This window comes from Falco cherrug, chromosome 3 (assembly GCF_023634085.1).
Source record: "Falco cherrug isolate bFalChe1 chromosome 3, bFalChe1.pri, whole genome shotgun sequence".
Taxonomy (NCBI): domain Eukaryota; kingdom Metazoa; phylum Chordata; class Aves; order Falconiformes; family Falconidae; genus Falco; species Falco cherrug.
Window position 1 is genome coordinate 114,425,546 of NC_073699.1, and position 21,128 is coordinate 114,446,673.

At 43.0% G+C, this 21,128-nt stretch overlaps 1 protein-coding gene across 8 annotated transcripts in view; it reads left to right on the forward strand.

The window, feature by feature from the left end:
• The window catches only part of RERE (arginine-glutamic acid dipeptide repeats), a 254,406-nt gene extending 234,533 nt beyond the window's left edge, over window positions 1-19,873 (forward strand). For 5 of the 8 annotated variants that reach the window (XM_055705116.1, XM_055705122.1, XM_055705117.1 and 2 more), the window contains 11 exons: window positions 1,385-1,547; window positions 3,803-3,895; window positions 4,640-4,839; window positions 6,116-6,277; window positions 7,764-7,877; window positions 8,826-10,207; window positions 10,641-10,863; window positions 12,218-12,941; window positions 15,169-15,315; window positions 15,509-15,689; window positions 16,749-19,873. In XM_055705116.1, coding sequence (XP_055561091.1) covers window positions 1,385-1,547; window positions 3,803-3,895; window positions 4,640-4,839; window positions 6,116-6,277; window positions 7,764-7,877; window positions 8,826-10,207; window positions 10,641-10,863; window positions 12,218-12,941; window positions 15,169-15,315; window positions 15,509-15,689; window positions 16,749-16,782 — 3,423 coding nt within the window. In that variant the 3' untranslated portion in view covers window positions 16,783-19,873. The remainder of the gene's footprint in view (window positions 1-1,384; window positions 1,548-3,802; window positions 3,896-4,639; window positions 4,840-6,115; window positions 6,278-7,763; window positions 7,878-8,825; window positions 10,208-10,640; window positions 10,864-12,217; window positions 12,942-15,168; window positions 15,316-15,508; window positions 15,690-16,748) is intronic. The other 3 variants (XM_055705121.1, XM_055705120.1, XM_055705123.1) reach the window with 3 other exon arrangements.
• The last annotated feature ends 1,255 nt before the right edge of the window (window positions 19,874-21,128 follow it).

The following is a 21,128-nucleotide window of genomic DNA, read 5'->3' on the forward strand; positions in this document are numbered from 1 at the left end:
CTCCTTCCTCCTCCTCACCAGGTGTCACTCAGAATACAGTTTGGTGTGAATACAGTTCAGGTCTGTGATGGGAGACCAGTAGCATCTATCCCAGTCTGCAGCAGTGCAGATTAAAATGGCATCTATTCTGTCTATTGCCAGAAATCAGAGCTGTGGTTGCATTCTTCTTCTGGTGTTTCTGTTTGTTAAATTAGATATTGGTAGAATTCTTAAGTGTCTTAAATGTCAGCAGTCGATGTCTAGAACAACATCCTCCTTTTGTCTTTCAAGTGTTTCAGTGGTGCAGATGTTAGTTACAGCCGTAATTGTTTTTTTGAGGCTCCGATTAAGGGTGTGTCTTTATCAGAGTTAACTTGAGTGATCTGCCCAGAGTATAGGCTGCAGGATTTCCCCACAGAGGGAGCAGGCAGAGGTTATGTTATTTGATCACATAAAATGCAGTTCAAAGAAACCCTTTTTGTGGGCAATTCAGGTCTGTTTGTTCTGATGTTGATTTTTCAAGGGGCTGGTTAGAACGTTTGCATTTTTCTCTTGCAACTTGAAAGAAACAACACCTTTTACCTTAGAGGCAGACAAGTCACCAGGAAATGATGGGGTTTCAAAGTAAGAGAAGAGATTAAAACCACATGCTGTTCTTTTAGTTTGGCATTACATCCGCTAGTTTGAATGGCAGCTGCTCTAGTTTTTGAATGTAAGCCAGATTCATTATGCTGTGAAATTATCGCTCATTTCTCTAGGTGTACTCTTGTAACTGCTTAATTAATTTAAATGTGGGCATATATATTCAAATGAAAACATAATTTACTGTAGTAGGGTTGAGTTATGGTTATAACTCCTCGTTGAACACGTTTTTATTCTAACTTTCAGCTTAAACAGGAATATTTAAAAATACCAGTACACAGAATGTAGGTTGACAAAATGGCAATATCTGTTTGAATCGGTCCTTATTCTTTCTGTAAACACCAGAGAATTTGCAGCAGTTACCGCTTGTTCTTGCAGCTCTGTGGGAAGGTGGTACCTCTCTGGATGCAGTGCCTCCTGAGCTGTTGCAGGGTGGCAGCGTGATGCTGACAGCAAGGCAAGGACAACCCCTTCCACACCATGAGACCAGCGGTGCCCACAGCTGGACGCATACTACCCAACCTCTCCTCTTTTCTTGGGGAGGAGTGAGAAGGCATTTATTCTGTTCCTCCCCTGCAAAAGCAAGCAAAAAATAATGATTTTTTTTCCTGTCTTAGCTAAAGAATTATTTTGTTTGTCTGAAGTACATCTTGAAGCTGCCTACAGAAATACATGTGCACGCATACAGAGAACAAAAGGGAGGAAAAAAAGCTGACAAGTCAGATTTGCATGCCCCTCTAACATACTCCTTCTGTATTTGCAGGGGGAACTAATCACCTTCTATTACTATTGGAAGAAAACCCCTGAAGCAGCAGGTTCTCGAGCCCACCGTAGGCATCGAAGACAGGCTGTGTTTCGGAGAATTAAAACTCGAACTGCTTCCACTCCAGTCAACACTCCCTCCAGGCCCCCCTCCAGTGAATTCTGTAAGTGGAAGCTAAAAGCTATGTGTTTATCTTTGTTTAGATGCAGGCAGCAACAGTAATGTAATGGTGCTGTACCTTCAAGTGAATGAAGCAAGGAAATGGCGTTCAGGCAGTTGCCCTCTCCTGTTTCTATACCGTTATGTTGGAATGTAGTAGGTGTCTTTGATCACCAAATGCTTTGTGTAGTTCTTGGGCATAAAAGCACGCGGTAAGAATGGAAACATTGCCCTGGTACTGAATTTCCCTATTCTTTGGTTTGTGTTGTATTTTCTCCATTACATTCTCTTATTATAGTAATGGGAATTAGAAAATGCAAAAAGAAGTCAGTCCTTCATCCCTTTGGAGGGAAGTCCCTTTCATCCTTACCTGGTGACCCATACCTTCTGCTTGATCCCAGGCTGTGTGCTGCTGCCAGTACTGTTGTATCTTAATGCATCTTGGAAGAACTGTGGCCTTGACTGAAGCAGAAGTGTCTAAGTGAAGAATTACCCAAACAGTGAAATGTACTGCATTGCTAAAGGTTATGATTAGTAATGTCCATGTGGATATGGAAACTTTTATCCTTATATAAAATGCTTATGTTACCCTGAGAGTTTTAAGTCATTATGTGGACTAAGCTCAGCACATTTCAAATGTCTTCTGAAGAAAAGGGACTACGTGGAAGGCAGAAATTGGCAGACTTATTAATGCAGGGGAGGTAGAAGGTGTGGGAGCAGGCAGGACAGAGGATCCTGCAAGAGGGTAGTAAGAAAGGGCTGTTAGTTTCTCCTTGCTGAAATTGATGGGATTTCTTGGTGATTTCTTTGTGGGTGAGAAGTATGGATGTTGATGCTACAGCTTGATCCTAGGTACTATGCGCTTTGGAGCGCATGTGGCTGGAAGGACCCATCCATACAGATCTGACTGCAGCATGAGAATAAAAAAGCAATTTAGTAAAAGAAAGCAAGTTCAGCTAGGTGTCGATTTTGCAGTCAGGGTTTAAACATCTGCAAGAATTAATGTAGAAATTACGGTAGTGCTAGTAGCTACTGTCTACTAAATGGGACCCTGTATTAATTTGAAGGGTAATGACTTGATGGCAGACACTAATGGCAAGTGTTGTAGAATCTCTCCATCTCTATAACCTGTGTCTATTACAAAATATCGTCTTGGAACCTTTAGAAAAACAGTATTCTTGTATCAAGGACTTCTAAGTAAAAAGTGGAACAGAAGAGGCCACAGGGCTGCTTTTAGAAGAATTACAGAATTCTTATTATTATAAGATTAATTATAGAACAATTATAGACCTGTTACGCTGTGAAGTTATAGTGGTGGTGCTAGAAAAATGCAGTACTCTGAATAAGGAAGGAATTACTCCTGAGTTGTTTTAGAAGAAGAGATAAGATGGAGTTTTTGTGATTTCTGCAGATTTTCAGTGGCTTAGGTGGTGCTTTTGAGCTCACAGCCTTGTAATTGGCTATTTTGCCATGTAGTTCATGCCACAGAAGAAAATGACTGTTGCCATATTCTCCACTTCTTCGAAATGTGATATTCTTGAAATGCAAGTTTGCCGTGGGTTAAAACTCTTAAGAAGGCTCACAGTAAGGATTGGCAAGTTGGTGGTATCCCTGTAGTACCTCTTGTCCAAAAGAAGCATGTGTGTTTCACATAGGTAGGTTATACGTAAGCATTGTTTCTTCCACCCAAACACAAAACACATTTAGCTCTGGGGTTAGATATTGCTACTGTCTAACAGAGCGTAACAGCGGTCCCCATCTGGTTTAGAAGGTGAAGTCTAGAAACAAAACAAAAACCAGAAAAAAACACCACAGAATCTGTCTATGGAATCTAGTAAAGTTGGATTTAGGTATAGAATATTCAATTTTAAATTTTACCACGTTCTGGAAATAAACCTGCTTTCTCTTGAAAATTATACTTTTGGAACACAGCCTCCATAAACCAAGCATGAACAGTATTTGAACAACAACTTAATTGGAAAAGTACCATGTACTGGATCAAAAGTTCTGTGAATTGTATCACTTGGTGCATTCCTGAATTCTCCTTTAATCTGTAGACTGATGATGTCTGGCCTTGTTTAGTTTGCAAAATTTGAAATAACGGCCATCCAAGGCAAGGTAGTTGTCGGAAGTCACAGAAGTTATGTGAGAACTATTATTATTAATTTTTTTTTTTTAGCCAAGTGTGAGGAAATAGAAGATCCTGCTGAGTTTTTCTTCTCCGTTTTCCTCTTCTTCCTTTGTTCTTTACTTATTCAGTGGACTTGAGCTCGGCCAGTGAAGATGACTTTGACAGCGAAGACAGTGAACAGGAACTGAAGGGCTACGCCTGTCGTCATTGCTTCACAACCAGTATGCACCTGATTCATTGCTGTATTTCTCCTTTCTGCTACTGCATATTTAATGCAGATTCGTTCAAGCAAGAGCACTTAATATGCATGTACATCTACGCACAAAAATGCGGGGTTGAATTGGCTAAAATATGCAGCATTCCTAGCAGGCTTAAGTCATGCTTTGCCACTGCAAATTACTATTGAAGTGACAAAGGAGAATCCTGAGAGGTAGACAATTAAACAGGAAGAAATCTACATAATCCATAATCTGTGTAATGAATTTGTGGTATAGCAAATGAGTACTGGACCAAATCTCTTCTGCAGCAGCCCCATCCCCGTGGCTTTTCCTCAAAGTTACCTGTTACTTGGGCGTATGCATGACATGGAAGTGCGAGCCCCAAAGTAGAGGAGGAAGGAAATGAGACCTTGATAGCTCACTTCACTTGAAACAAGCACAGTTTTGGAGAACAATAACTGCCTGATAACTCCAAGGGAGAGCAGATAAGGCTTCTTTGTTTTCTAGGCTATAGTTGCTTAAGTACACAGATAGTTTGTAAAGTGATAGTTTTCGAGTTGTGCACTGGGAAACAGACTAAGCCTGGAACTGGACAGAGTTTTCCAGAAATTCCTCTTAACTTTGTTGCTTGTGGAAAAGCAGCTAACTTTTCTAGTTGGTGTGTACCTTTTTTTAATAATGCAGTGTGTTTGTGCTGAGTATCTGGTACATTGTGTATTTCTGAGATGTTGCTTTTCCTGCCCTAAGCCTCCAAGGACTGGCACCACGGCGGTCGAGAAAACATTTTATTGTGCACTGATTGTCGCATTCACTTCAAAAAATACGGAGAGCTGCCACCCATTGAGAAGCCTGTAGACCCTCCACCCTTTATGTTTAAGCCTGTCAAAGAGGAAGATGATGGACTTAGTGGAAAGCATAGCATGAGGACAAGGCGGAGTCGAGGCTCGGTAGGCTTAACACTCTTTCATTGCAGCTGCTTCAGTAAAGAGGAGGTAGGGTCTGGAAAAAGTGAAACTTCTTTGATGGCTTTCTCCATCTTGCCTGTTTGCTATGGTATGTGCCTGCTGCTGTGTTTGTGAGTGTGAGATTTGCTGAGGTGAAGGCTTTCTTTGGAAGGAGGAGCTGAAATGTCTCGTCTGCAAGTTCTAGTCAAACTTGTTATTTCCATGTTTTTAATGATTGGCAGTGGACTGTCATCACTGCTTGACCAGTGTATCATTACAGATTTCATACTAGTATGTGTCCTTCATTCAGCTGGATCCCGTCAGAGGTAAGCCCTTGGGCTTATTTTAAAGGAAGAGTTTTGAAAAATAAATGCTATTCATATTCTTTTCATATTGCGGGAGTTAAAGTTTCTTCCGTACAGAAAACTGTAGTTTGCTGCTATGGTTGAGTGTGCTCTGTCACCGAGTTTTTACTCAGGGTGAAATGTCGGGAGCCTTACTGTGTGTGCAAGTCGCTTGTGAGAACTCTGACAGCAGCTCTAGTTAATTGGTGATGTTTGCTTTGGGTTTTGGCTGATAGAAGGCAGCAGACATATTTTTTTCCTTGCCCTCCCCCTCTGTCTTTCTGATCATGATGCAGTGGTCATTGCTTCTAAATATCTTGTGAAGCTACAATGTCAGGTAAGGTTGGCTTCGTTGTTTTTATGGTAGCCAGTAACCCAGAAAGCTGCTGAAGTGGGAGGGTGACAGCATTAATTACTGAAATACACTACCATGATTTCTTACTGCATAGTAAGAGCACCTTGAAACTGTGGTTTTAGAAACTGGTCTTGACTGCTTGATTGCCAACAGATGGGCTGCTTTTTTTTTTTTTTTTTTTAAGGGAACTTGAGGGTCCTCTCCTACCTCACTCACTGTGCATGTATGCAGTCTTGGAAATGTGCGTGCCTGCATTTTATGAAGACAATTTGGCACGCAAACAGCAGCAGCTTTGGAAGATGTTTCTGATGCTGTGGTTTCTAGTAGACACTACTAACTAAAATAATCAGCACTTAGTATTTTTGAGTAGACAAATATGGATTTGCCTCCATTTATTTTTAAGTCTAGATGAGCTTTTAAGGAAAAACTTCAACAATGTTGGACGTTCTTGGTTTCTCATTTTTGAAGCTTTTAGCAGGTGTGCTCCATCCATGCCCCTGCTGTGAGATAGGGAAAAAAATAATGAAGATGTTGGACAAATGCTGACTTTGATACACTTCTGTTTCTGTTAAACAAATAGATGTCTACATTACGTAGTGGTCGTAAAAAGCAACCAGCCAGCCCTGATGGTAGAGCCTCACCTATTAATGAAGACATCCGTTCCAGTGGCCGCAACTCTCCTAGTGCTGCCAGCACCTCCAGTAATGACAGCAAAGCAGATTCAGTGAAGAAGTCTACCAAGGTAAAATTTTCCCCTTCTTTTGTGTTAGAACTGAGCACCTGAAGCCAGTCAGATAAATGAGATGCAGATTCTGAGAGGGTAGGGAATCCTTCAGTGGCCTAGAAATTTCTACTTGTTTGGATGAGCAAAATATGTAATGGTGCATCTGACTGATGCTTTGTTCGTGTGCATAAGGATGTGTAGTGATAAAAAACATTAAAGTACCCTCACATAACCATACTGCTCTTATGATAAATTAATCCTTCCATTTCGGGTGCAAATGCAAGCATTAGGCTCATGGAAGTAATACAGGTAAGAAATGCTATATTAGAGAGGAGTGGACAGTTCAGATGATTTTTTTTAAGAGTACTTAATCTTTGTTTACAACGGAATATGAAGATGTAATTACTGAGACTACTTCTCTTACTGTTTTTCTGTATGTATATTTGCTTGATTTTTCAGAGCAAGCTGCCAGTTTAGTCTGTTTAAATGAGTTAAGTGCCTTTCCAAGAGAGCACTGAAGGAACAAAGCCAGGTGAAGTGGGAAGGCTTGCCATTAAACACTGTAAATTGAAAAGTAGCAAGTTCAAAATAAATATAAAAAAAAGCCCACAAAAAACAATGAGAAAACTCACAACGAAGTCAAAACTGGAGTATGGAGCAAGATTTCACATGATAAACTCAAGAACTTAGTAAAATTTGAAGATAGGTTAGGTAATTATGTGATGCATAAAGCTGTCCTGGGCCATGAAAGAAGGTAGTAATCTTATAATAGCTACTCACTGTTAGGCCTGTGTTTGAGGGGATATAAAAATATCCTTCTCAATGTACCAAGACTATAGCAAGACTTTCATGCAGTAGAAAGAGGCTTATTCTGTGCCTGGTGACTGCAGAAATTCTTGCTCCATCCTCTGTTAACTGGTGTTGGTCTCTGTTAGAAGAGTATACTGATCCAGTTGATGTGGTATGCACTCCTGATGGACTTGGATTCTGCACAACTGAAGACAACTGCTGTGTTCAAAGTATTTTTACACTTTCAGAGCTCGAGACCACATCTGCCTTATGAGGAGTACTTTACTTGATGTTCCTTTTTCCTTCTAGCTTGTCTCAGAAATGTGTGCAGGGTTTGTGTGCAAACTGCCCCTTGGGTTTCTTTCTGTAGAAGTAAAATTGCAGTCTGTCTGGAGTTCTGTCTTAAATCTGACCTCCAGAGGGAGTGGCTAGAGCATTATGTAGTTACAGGTCTTCTGGGAGTTGTTCCTGGCAGATGGCAGAATACAGCAGCAGCTCCAGAACAGACTCCTCTGCAACCTGTAATTGTACAGAGGGACAGATGTCTATTGCACTGTCGTTAAATATTGACTTTCTCAACTTCTGTTGAGTTCTCCTGCTCCATAGGAACCCTTCTTGTGTATTTGTTATTAAATATGGTAGCACCAGCGTACTCTCAATTTACTTTTGTATTTACATCACTGGTTACTGTTGCATTCTGCTTCATTTGTGGCAGAAGATAAAAGAAGAGGTGTCTTCTCCTCTCAAGAACTCCAAGAGGCAGCGGGAGAAGGCAGCTTCTGACACAGAGGAACCTGACAGGTCCAGTGCCAAAAAATCCAAAACTCAAGTGAGTCCCACAGAGGAGTATTTTCTCTTAGGAGAATGGTTTGAGAGTGGGAGGGGATGCAAACCTGGTAACAAACCGAAAACATGAACTCGGTTAAAGCCACAGCAAATTGTAACTTAATATGTAGCTGGAAAGCAACCAATATTATAACGTGTTCCTTCTGTTGAAAAACAGCGGAATGCTACAGGGTATATCCGTGAGTCTTTTTGTTTGTTTGTTTTTGTTTTGATGTCAATATCAACCATATAGGAGTATACTTGGTTTGTTTTCCACCCTGGTGTGTGTGTGTCTCCTTAATTGAAATTTGGGGTTTTTTTCCCCCTCTTCTGTGGCAAGTTTAGAAGACCACTACTGGAGTTCCCTAAATTTTATGGTATCAAGGGTCAATTGAAATACTTTCAGGATGCTTTTTGAGCCCCGTCTACCTGACCAGGTTCACTCTGTTCACAGGATTTGGGATTTTTGACCCTGAGCTTTCTGTATTACAGAATCACGGAGTGGTTGAGGCTGGAAGGGATCCGGAGGTCATCTAGTCCACCCACTCTGCTCTAGCAGGGCTGCCTAGAGCTGACTGCTCAGGACCATGTCCCAGTGGCTTTTCAGTATCTCCAAAGATGGGAGAGTCCACAGCCTCTCTGGGCAACCTTTCCGTTGCTTGGTCAGCCTCATAGTGAAAAAGTGTTCCATTATGTTCAGGCAAATCCACCTCTCTTTCAGTTAGTGCCCATTGTTGCTAGATGCTACTGAAAAGAGCCTGGCTCCGTTGTCTTTGCACCCTCTCTGGATATTTGTTGCCTGTGCTGTTTTAAGTCCTGTGAGGTTCAAAGGGTGGTACTTGCACTTGTGTTTGCACAGCATGTGCAGTAGGTTGCATCTGGTGGTATGCTGGTAGTGTTCTTTGTGCGGGTTTCTCATGCACAGCGGTTGTTTTTCCCCCTCTCCTTGCAGGAGATCAGCCGGCCAAACTCTCCTTCAGAGGGTGAGGGTGAAGGTGAGAGCTCTGACAGCCGCAGTGTCAATGACGAGGGGAGCAGTGATCCCAAGGACATTGACCAGGATAACCGGAGCACGTCCCCCAGCATCCCTAGCCCTCAAGACAATGAGAGTGACTCGGATTCATCTGCTCAACAGCAAGTGCTGCAGGCACAGCCCCAAGTGCTTCAGGCCCAGAGCGCTTCTGGCCAGGCTCCTCCTCCTACACCACCTATATCAGCCCAGTTACCAGCATCGCTGCCAGCAGGGTCAAGTACTGCTTCAGCTCCACCCCAGGTCTCGCCATCAGCATCTCAGCCCCCTAGCCAGCCCCAGGCCGCTGCACCACCACTTCCTCATTCCCACATACAGCAGGCCCCAGCTGTGCACCCACAGAGGCTCCCATCACCCCACCCACCTCTGCAGCCTTTGAGCGTGTCACAGAGCCAGCCGACCCCTGCCTCTTCACAGCCTCACTCGCAGCCTCCACTCCACAGTCAAGCTCAGCCTGCCCCTCACAGCCTGCAAACTCAACCCCTCCTGCCGCCTCCTGTACCTTCCCAGCCATTTTCCCTCCCCACTCAGTCATCTCAGTCTCAGGTTCCCCTTCAGACACAAGCACCATCTCATTCTCACTCCGCTCTCCAGGTTCAGGTAACGCAGCCTGTCCTGCCAACTGCAACCTCGCTGCAGCAGGCTCAGCCTCCACGGGAGCAGCCCTTGCCTCCTGCACCCATGGCCATGCCTCATATCAAACCTCCTCCTACTACCCCCATCCCTCAGCTCCCCACTGCTCCGTCCCACAAGCACCCTCCTCATCTCTCTGGCCCTTCTCCATTCTCAATGAACTCCAACTTGCCTCCACCACCTGCTTTAAAACCTCTGAGCTCCCTCTCAACTCATCATCCTCCATCTGCACACCCTCCTCCTTTGCAGCTGATGCCTCAAAGCCAGCCACTGCAGTCTTCGCAAGCCCAGCCTCCGGTACTGACACAAAGTCAGAGCATTCCCCCACCTGCCACTCACCCCCCATCTGGACTCCATCAGGTGTCCTCCCAGCCCCCCTTTTCTCAGCATCCATTTGTTCCTGGAGGCCCACCTTCCATCACCTCTCCCTCTTGCCCTTCCACTTCAACGCCACCTACTGTGCCTGGCATCCCACTTCAGACTTCCGTCTCCACATCAGCTTCTAGTGGAAACATGCCAGTGGTGACAGCCTGCACGCTGCCGCCTATTCAGATCAAAGAAGAAGTCCCAGATGAAGCTGAGGAACCAGAAAGCCCTCCCCCTCCACCCAGAAGTCCGTCACCAGAACCTACTGTGGTGGATACACCAAGTCATGCTAGTCAATCAGCCAGGTAGGGAGGCTGTCATCAGTGCTTCCTTAATGAGCTCTGTTTTCCTGTTTAGCAGGGCCTTCTCAAAAGCTGAGACATGAGCTCATGTGAGTGCCTGAGTGTATTTTACCTGTGCATCTTGTTAGCTTCTCTTTCTAGCATGATTTTGCTCTGCTTTTCTGGAAAGGTGCTGTTTCAGACAGCATATTCAGACAGGGCATTAAAGTTCGTAACTGAGAGGGGTTTCATGCTCTACTTACCTGTGGAGTAATGTGGTACAATTAATTTTCTCATGGCTTTCAGGGCAGCTGGTAGTGCTACTGTGTAAGTTCGTTTTGGTTTGGTTGGTTGGTTTTGGTGGTTTGGGTTTTTTTTGACATACAGCTCCTTTAATCCCAGGTTCTTGCATTTTTCCGAAGGCTAAGCTCTTTCTCTTTTGTTTGTTTTTTTTCAGGTTCTATAAGCACCTGGACCGTGGCTACAATTCATGCTCAAGAGCAGACTTATACTTTATGCCCCTGGCAGGATCGAAACTAGCAAAGAAGAGAGAAGAGGCCATTGAAAAGGCCAAAAGGGAAGCAGAGCAGAAAGCCAGAGAAGAGAGGGAAAGAGAAAAAGAAAAAGAGAAGGAAAGAGAGAGGGAGCGTGAGCGTGAAAGAGAAGCAGAAAGAGCTGCGGTAGGTTTATTTGTAGCTAAGAGCTGTTTAAAGGAGTTGATATGGTAGGATCTGGCATGGATGGTGACTGTAGAATGCAGATCCCCAGAAGCACTTTAATGCAAATGCGATCAGGTACCTGTGACTATGGGAACCTTGTGTCTTAAGTGAAAGCCAACCAGGAAAGAGCACCTCCTGGACTGCCTGGGACTGACTTCTCTTTAAAGGAAATGGAGAGTTTCTCCTCCTGGTTTGTTTCTGATGTGTGCAGCAAGCCAGTGCAACTGGTGATAACTAGGCCAAGTATTTACATTTACTTAAGGTAGAAAAGCACTCTGTGCAGATACAGTGAGTGCCTTTCTGTACTACTGTGCAGGCACAGGAGTGCTGTCTGCTGGAAAAAGGGAATCTATAGGCTTTTTAAATTTCAAGTAAGCTTGATTATTTTATGTGGAGACCCAAACTCCAGTTCTGTTATGAAGAGCTGGTACAACTAACCCATTTTTCTGTGGCCTGTCAGAAAGGAATGATTACTTCTGGGACCACAGAATTGGTAGGGCAGTAAGACTCTATTGATGCTGAAGAAGGTCCTACAGTCTTCCTGGTCCATAGTGCATTTCAGAGATCTGAATCATTGCTGTGTTTTACCTTAGGGTTGTAAAAGTCAGGGTATAGCATCTGTCTTAAGGGACGTGCCATGCCTGGGGACTTTGCTTTATTTTGGGGTAGGGATCTTTGGGAAATCATGGGGCAGCTGTGCTTATTGGCCTCCCCAGAAGCACTGTGCAGGCTTTGTACAGGAGGGGAGAGCAGGATGCGATGTCCTGATGTGAAAGGAGTGGAATTGTTGTGCTGTGGATCGTGGAGATGAGTTTCCTTGGGTTTAGTAAGTTTTAGGATACCAGTGAGTGGGTAGAAGAGAGGAAGAACACCCTGCAAACAGGACCAGGAGTCTGTAGTGGTGTGTACCAGCCAGCTGTTGCCCATAGCTGTGACATGTACCAACCGGTTGCTACTCTGCTAACTGTAAAGCAGTTAGCCTTTGATGCTGCCGCTACAACGTACTTACTCTCTGGCCTACAGGATAGACAGAATCCAGTTCTTCCCCATACCACAGTGAATCACAGAACTGCAGGAGTCGCAGGGCTCAGCAGGCTGAGCTTAACTCCTCTTAGAGCTTGAAGCACAAGAAGGGAGGAGTGTGCAAATGACCTCACCCATTTGCTTCCTTCCATCTGGGTTTGAACCCCCTTGAAAGAGAGACTTGCACTGGCAGGCCCACAGTTACGGCCTGAAATGAGCTACCCTGTGTGCCTGCTGTGTTTCTTTACGCCAAGCATGTTGAACTAAAATTCTTTTCCCCCATTCTGTGTAGCAGAAGGTATCCAGCTCCTCCCACGAAGGCCGTCTTGGAGAGTCTCAGCTCAGTGGACCAGCACATATGAGACCTTCGTTTGAACCTCCGCCGACAACCATTGCTGCTGTACCACCTTACATTGGTCCAGATACACCTGCTTTACGAACACTAAGTGAATATGCCCGTCCTCATGTCATGTCGCCAACAAACCGTAATCATCCCTTCTTTGTCCCTCTAAACCCCACTGATCCACTTCTGGCCTACCATATGCCTGGCCTCTACAATGTGGATCCCACCATTCGGGAACGAGAGCTGCGAGAGCGGGAAATCCGGGAGCGAGAAATCCGAGAAAGGGAGTTGAGAGAGAGGATGAAACCTGGCTTTGAGGTGAAGCCTCCAGAGCTGGATGCACTGCACCCAGCTACTAACCCCATGGAGCATTTTGCCAGGCATGGTGCACTGACTATTCCCCCAACAGCAGGACCTCACCCATTTGCTTCCTTCCATCCGGGTTTGAACCCCCTTGAAAGAGAGAGACTTGCCCTGGCAGGCCCACAGTTACGGCCTGAAATGAGCTACCCTGACAGACTGGCAGCAGAGAGAATACATGCTGAGCGGATGGCATCGCTGACAAATGACCCGTTGGCACGGCTCCAGATGTTCAACGTTACGCCTCACCATCACCAACATTCACACATACACTCGCATTTACACCTACACCAGCAGGATCCCTTACATCAAGGTGAGCCCAGGGAAATGGGCTAGGGGGTTAAGCAGGCAACCTCACAAGCTGTTAGCGGTAGTCTGCTTGACACAGGCAGACTGTGACTCTGGAACTCAAGTAGCAAAATGCCGGTTTTCTTGTGTATGATACAACTTCTGTACTGTGTAAGGCTGTGGTAACTGAAATGCAGACAGTTCTTTTTTAGAAGGGTGGACCAATAACAGGGATAAAGTAAATGATGGTAATGGTACAGTGATCTTCATTGAGACTGCAGGCTGTCAGTGTAAAAGGTTTGCTGTTTTGTTTTGGTTTTTTGTTTTAAAGTACTGAGAGTGCTAAAGCACCAGCTTAGAATGGTGTCTGGAGTACAGACTGAGACTTCATTGGGTGTAGGAGAGGTGTCACGGAACTGGTAACACTAATGCTAATGGATGTTATGTTATGGGTTACAGCTGGAAAGGAGCTGAAGCTGGAGTTTCCATATAGGAGCTGAAAAAATAAATTAGGAGAGAAAGACTTCATCTCTTTAGCCACTTGACTGTTCAGCCATCTTTAGTTGAGCTGAAAATCTCTCTCACAGTCCTCCTAAGGATCATTTAAACTTACCAGTTGGCATCTTTTTAGCTACAGTGTATTCTTATGTGTGGAATTTCCCCCTGAAATATTTAACAGTCTCAAAAAATAATTGATGCCTTGCTTGTTTGTAAAGCAAGCTACTTAGTTACTCCTCTAGAAGTCTGAGTCCGGACCTGGGATTCTGAAAGATAAGGCACTAAGCAGAATTTCTCTGATTTTCTGGTGGCAGACTGGAGAGAACGTTGCAAGCAAGGCACCAGGTGAAGCAGCTGCCAAGTTAAGGGGTAAAAAAAATAATCCCAAGTACTCAGTGCAGCTTCTGGTGCAGCTGGCCACAAATCTGCAAGCAAATATAGCATAGTTCGCCTTGGAGCAGTATGTGTTAAATGTAGCTGGGATGTCCACATTTTGCAGTTTGGAAGGAATTTGAGTGCTGTTGCAGAAGCCAAAGTGTATAGCAAGGAAATGGGCAAGGTCTTGTGAGAGTGTTAGGGGGGTGAGGGTTTACAGGTAGGAGATGATAGCACTGAATATCAGCATTCTTAAAGCTGTCAGCTGTGGAGGTTGGTTGAGACTGACTGCACAAGTTACAAACAAGTTCAGTTCGAGGCAGGTTTGCATAGCCCATTGACAGCAGAAGAAATTTGTCATAGATTGTGTCTATACAAGCATTCTGTTCTCAGGTAGGTCACTTACCACCTCTGTGCAGGTAAGTCTAGATATTCCCCGGTTTTTTGTTCTGGGCAAAAATACGGCTAGTGCAATCTCATTTTCGGTCTAGCAAGTGACTGGTGCAGACAAACAAGTTGTCACGTGTCTCTTACATGTATTTGAGAATTAATTTGGCTTTAATCTTGGATGCCAGGTTGAAATACATTTAGAGGTTATAGAGTGTCTCGAAGCAGTTCTTGCTCCAGAGTAGCTCCATAGGTGGGTAAGGCCCTAAAGTGCATAACCTGTGTGTCTCCTTAGAGTGGGGATGAATAGCATATAAAATGACCACACATTTCTGCTCTGGACCACGTTGCAGCTGAGGGAGAATTGAGTTAGCTGTGTTGTGTTCCTTTCATTTTGGTTCCTCTGTTAGCAGCTTAACATCCAGAGATTTCAGATGAGTCCGAGTAAGTATTTTTCAGGTTTTGCCAGTGTAATTTTTTTTCATTGGTAAAGTGACATCAGAGGGGTGGTCTGCAGGTGGGTCCCTCTCCACATACAGATGGTGCCAATGTCATTTTTTGCAAACAAAGGTGTTTGTCAGCATTTGGCCTGTCAGGTAGTATTGGTTAAGTCAGAAGGATGATAAGTGCTTCTGTACTAAATGGCACTAGTGATCCTTCAATTTTATGTGTGTGAAGGGGCATAAGAGTTCTTGAAAAAAATCTGCTAAATGTTGACTGTCTGTGTTTTTCTCTGTTGCTTGGTGGATTTCTTTTTCTTGCAGAAATTAAAAACCATGGGTTGTTGCTTTAACAATTAAGACTGGTAAGCAGGTGTCTCTTGAAGATAGAAAAGTGGGTTTCAGATTGGTTGGAGTTAAGCTCCTGGTAATTAACATGTCAGTTTGGCCATACGGTGATCCAGCTCAAGTCTAGCAGGACTTTTGATCTCCCAGCAGCAAGGGAAGCTTCACAAAGCAGTTGATGGCTTGCTTTCTTTCCTTCTTTTAAAGGTTCAGCAGGACCTGTTCACCCGCTGGTGGATCCTTTAGCAGCTGGACCCCATTTGGCACGTTTTCCCTACCCACCTGGGACCATCCCCAACCCATTGCTAGGGCAGCCACCTCATGAGCATGAAATGCTCCGACATCCGGTCTTTGGTGAGAGCATTTTATGGTCCTTTAGGAAGGTTGGCTCTTAATCTGAACTGTCATTTTTTCTTCTGGGTCTTAGCATTTCTTGGGAGGGGAGTTGGTGGAATTGAGCTGTAACTTCTGTTACAGCTAAGGGTTGCTTGGTTTGTTTAAAAAAAAAAAACAACAAACTGTTTAAAAGTGGGCCACTGTCTCTTAGGTACTCCTTATCCACGAGATCTGCCTGGTGCCATTCCACCTCCTATGTCAGCAGCCCATCAACTGCAGGCCATGCATGCCCAGTCAGCAGAGCTGCAAAGACTGGCAATGGAGCAGCAGTGGTTGCATGGGCATCCTCACATGCATGGTGGCCATCTACCAAGTCAGGAAGATTATTACAGGTGAGAGATGCAATGATGGCTTTCAGAGACATGGGAGTGCTACAGCTTTCTTCATCTTTCTCCACACTCCGTTATTTTTTTTTTTCCTTCTGAAGTACTGTTTCTGACTGTGTGCTGACTTACTGTCCTGATGCAGTTATGGAAGATGGTGAAGCTGGACTAAGACCTGATTTGGGCATAGTTGATAGGGCAGAAGAGAAGCTAGGTCCAAATTTTTGGCACAGGATGTAGACTGGTTGAGTCTTACATTGCAGAATTACTTCTGATTGGGCTTTTTGGTGTTGTAGTTACTACAGTTGCTGCTTCCTTATCTCTCTTCTTGAGAACAGTGGAGGAGGGTGGATAAGGCTTTATGAATGAGAACAGAGGAGGAATACAATAAACCTTAAGAATTGACCTAGGGCAATAGGAAGTTGAAACGTGTGAATAATACGGATCCTGCATTAACAGCTGGGAATGCCTAGACGAATCATGTGAATTCTTCTCCCCAGAACTACATGGTGGTGTTTTTTTTCTTGGCCTACCTTATGCGGCACCACCTTAGTTTCTGTTTTGCAATGACCACTAGCAGTATGTCTGCTAAGAAGAAAAAGCCGCCAGCACCTGGCGAGGGTCATTCTGCACGTCTGTGGGGTAGCAAGGTTATACAGGAAGCAGTGTATTAAACACGTGCCTTGCACTGCTTTACTCAGATGTTTCAGTCCTTGCTTCTGCTATCCAAAATTGCCTGCTGGCGTTGTGCCGTGGGGCAGACAGTTTGCCTGAAGCTGACTGTTGTATTTGCAGCTGCAGATAAATCTAAAGCTTGATGAGCTGGCAGTAGTGATTGTGCTCACATATGAGCACTAGAGGAGCAAAAGGTCATTGCTTCCTCCCACAACAGTGTTACCGCTGCTGTTACAATGGCTCTCATTTTTGTGCTGAAAGCTCACAAGCCCGGTTGCAACCTCTGTTCCCTTCAGGGCACCACCCGGGTGAGGTTAGCAGGAAGGCAAGCAATCTGTGAAGTGTTGTGACACCACATTCACTTTGTTAAAATGAGTTTTCTTTCTCTTTCAGTCGACTGAAGAAAGAAGGCGACAAACAGTTGTAATAAATTATTTATTTGTAATGCTGGCTATGGAAACCCCAGTCCTTGGGAAGGAGTGGAACATTTTTACATACAATAAGAGCTACAAAAGGAAAAGGCTATCTTATAAATATTTCTTTATATATTTAAAACAGAAACAACCACACAACAAGTAGAGACTTATCAGCATAGTGTTCATTTGTAGAGAAGATTTTTCAAGACTGGTGTGGGTCTCCCTGCATGACAACGTATTCAGAAGCCTATTGAAAATACAGGACTGTGTGGAATATTCAGAGAACTTCCTGCAATCTTGGGTTTTTTTTTTTTATTATTAGTTTCTTTTGAGTAGATGCTAGAATCAGGTTCACAACACAAGTCATTGTGCGTGAAGAGACTCTTAATGCATCTATAGCTATTCTAAAAAAAAAAAAAAAAAAAAACAAACAAAAAAAAAAACAAAAAACCAAAAAAACCCACAAGGATTGCAAGTAGGTGACATAACTAGCTCTGAATCCAAGTGCTATAATAATAAAAATCTACTTTTATTTTAATACATTGTAGGAAATCTTCATAATTTTAAAGAGAGCTCTGTTCTGCAGCATGGCTTTTTAAGTCTGTAAATAACTTTTTTTGGGTAGAGGGGAGAAACAAAACAAAATTCCAGAAACGTTTAACTTGATTTTCAGTAACATCACAAATTGTGAATTCCTACCTGGTATTGATGGAATACAGAGTTGATTTTTTAATAAAATATATATATATAATTATCCCTTTAATTAAAGGGAATGATGGGTATCAATAATTTCAAATGGGTAAAAGCTTGAAATTTGGTTTGATATCAACAATAAGCATTAAAGGGAGTTGCAGGGATAATATTGCAAATGACTGTTTCTGTTCTTGGTTTTTTTGGTTGTTTGGGGTTTTTTTTGTTCATGTTACATCTTTTAGTTCTGCAGATGATTTCTGTTGAGTTGGGTTTCTGAGCAGTACAGATGTCCCTTGGAACTAGCTTACCCTTTTGATGCCTACTTCAAGGCTTGATTTTCAGTGTGACCATAATACATTTCTTCCCTGTTACCTTTTGAAACTTAATCTAACGATGTTCATTTTAGATTTTAGGCTAAAGTTCAAAGAACTAATCTGTTCTAAAATCTCTTCTTAAAAATGTTCCATGGCTCAAACTAGTACAGCCACAATTTTATATGCATGTGCATATTTTTGGAGGATATACTCTTTCTGGCCTCTTATGTTTGCTACGTTCTTAATAAAAGTGGGCTAGGCAACTCAGTGTTCTTGAAAGTTGTTTTGAAAAGACCAGTTCTCTTTGTGTTTCTCTTTGACTGTTTTAGTTTTGGTTTTTGTAAGCATAAATTTTAATTGCCACAAGTGTTCTGTATCTCAGGAACTTACTGCTTTGGGATTAACCAGATATATGGACAGTAACGTTCACTGACTGGCAACACAACAGGTCTATGCAGAATAATTCCTGTTGGCTACTTCCCATGTGGGTGGTAAAAGGAGAAGAATACACAGAAGGCAAGTGAGCATTCTTTTGGAGACAGCTCTGTTCACTGTCTAGGCAGAAAATTTTTTTCCCCACTGTTTTGCCATGGGTTTTCTTTGCCAGAGCAGAGGGTGATGCAACCAATGGACATCTGAATCTGTTGGCCATTTTTTCTGCTGGTGCATAACTTCCCCTCCCCCCCCCATCCCCGTTATCTCAACTCATGAGTGCTCTCTCTCTGCTGTTGTAGACTGTTCAGTGTGATGGCTGTGTCATAGGACTGTACTGAGCCATGTTTGATAAACTTGTAGTTAATCACACATTCAGATGGAAGGCATGGCATGCACAGTGCTTTATCCATCTCATGCATCTCAAACCAGTGTCAGTGCCCAAAGATTACAGACAGACAGTAACATCAGTTTACCAATTGAAAATATGCATTGGGGTATTCTAGGTCCTCTTAAGGCAAAAATGTAAAGGAGGGAGAGGAGGACTGTTTCAGCTGATGTTGATCTCCCTTTTTTTTTTCTGTCCTCTGTTCCAGATTTCTCAGTGCTAAAGAACTGCAATAGCGTTTAATCAGTTCCATCTGCTATATTTGAACTCTGTGAAGGTGCTAGGAGGAACAGCTAGTGTTTCTGAGATTTGGAAACCATGAGGTCAGTCTAGAATCAAGGATGGTATAGTCTTTCTCAGTCCATGCCTTCAGTCGCTGTTTGCAGTGATCAGGTGAAATGGTTTTCTTCTGAGTAACATCACCTACTTCTGCTAAAGGTGGAGTAGCTGGTAATTGGTCTGCTCAGCAGAGAGTGCCTCGGTTTAAAGGTCTAATCAGGCACATTTAAGTTAAAACCTCCCCTCCTGGTTTACCATGTGGAGTTTGGGGGAGTTCAGCCACCTCAGCCATTTCTTCTGATCCTTCTCTTTTGCTGGTTTGTTTGTTTTTTTTTAATCTATAGTTCTTAAGAAAACAAAAAAGCTAATTGCCTCCCATGGTCCCCTCTCTGTAATTTTTGGCTTTTTTCAGCTGAAGTTTGCGGTCTGTTCAAAAGCTATTAATTGATCTCTTTCTCTGCTGCCCCCCCACCCCCCGCATTCTGATGATTCATGGGAGGGGTTTTTTTTATTCTCATAATTCAGCAAATAAGCACTGAATTTTGTTCAGTTTAGACCGATGATTAACTACAACTTTACATGCAGTGGTCTTTGAAACCATCTTGGTGTTCAATGCCCTGTTAAAACACCCCAGACCTTTTGATTTTCTTTAAGAAATCTCTCTTACTTTTCTTCTGTTTTGAAAGTTTATTTTTATATTTTGCTTTAGTGTTTTTAAAATGTCTCTCTTGTTCTATGTCGTCATGGTTGAGCTTGTTTCACTGCACCGTTAAAGCAGAGTGTACATTCTGACTGCTACATTTATATATATCTTGAAGCTTAATGTATATATGAGTAGATTGCCATGGGATAACACAGTGTGAACAGAGTAGAAACCCAGAAATCGTGACTTCTGTGTTCTCTCCATTTGAGTATTTTGTAATTTTTTTGAAATATTTGTGGACATAAATAAAACCAAGCTACACTACAGCAGCCAGGTTTTGCCTGCAAACAAAATGTGTCTGTTGATTGTTGTTAGTAGGAAAAGTTATTTTCATCTGGGATGATACGGAATGTCTGCGTGGCCATCTTGTCTGTTTTAAAAACTGTCTTCTCTGTCTTGGATTTATTTTTTCTTTCTTTGAGGTCATTTCATTTTTAACGTACGGTACACAAAAACCAACATCATGTCCAGTTCTAGAGTACATTCTGCCTCCCTGAGGCACTTTTATGCTCCAAGGCCATACTGCATAACTTTGGCGTATTTTTCCCTAAGTTAAGCAATCAAACTGACGAGAATGAATGTGTAAGGATGTTTTGGCTTTCATGACTTCAGGGACTTTCTGTGTACAATGGTAGTATGTTGTACCCACTGATCTGCTGGGGTGCAAACAAGTAGTTAAAATGAGGTGTGTGCATAAGCTCTCATTGCGTCAGAAATGAGTAGCCAAAAGAAGAGTAGAAAGATGAGAGCTTCTAAACCAGAGAGGACAATTCCCCAAGTTTCAACAGAGTAGGGAAGATTACATGCTGTCATTTGTTACATTTGCCTGTGAACCAAAGGTATTGTTAAACCACGACAGGCATTCAGAATACATGCAGGGGAGAATGAGGCCTGGTGACTCATGAAGTGCTAGCTTGAAATTACATATAGTACATTATATAGACCATATATAGTATATATACACCCGTAGCTGAGTTTTTCATGCATCTTATTTTCTAAGAGATGTTACTTTGTGCCCAGTAGGTTTGTCTTGCACACAATGATACAGAGCTGGCCAGAAATGCATTCCAAAGGGATGATAATTACAGAGAGGGCAATGCACAATAACTCATTATCTGTTCATTGCCTGTGGAAAAGCTAAAATCTGCTTTCATACTGCATTGTTACATGTCTGTGTACATTTGTAGTGGCTCCTGGCCTTCCATCTATCGAGGATTACAATGTATTTCTGTGAGCTAGCTGTTTGAGTGTTCCATATTTGCATTTCATAATAATAGGCCTCTCCAAAACTTAGGGAACAGTTGGTGCCACAGGGAGAGGTGGTGAGTATCTTCACAGAATAAATGTTTGGTGAAAAGGGAGTCAGAAATGCTGCATTCTGTATCTGGTTCTGCTTTGACTTTGACCTGTGATTTTTCAGAAATAGGTATTTTGACTCCAGTTTGAGGTAGGTAGTGCTCTGAGTATAGTGAGAAATGTGCTCTGTTCTTTGAGTGTGCTTGAAGCAGATGGAGAAGTTTTCATGACAAATTGCATGGGAGTTTAGAG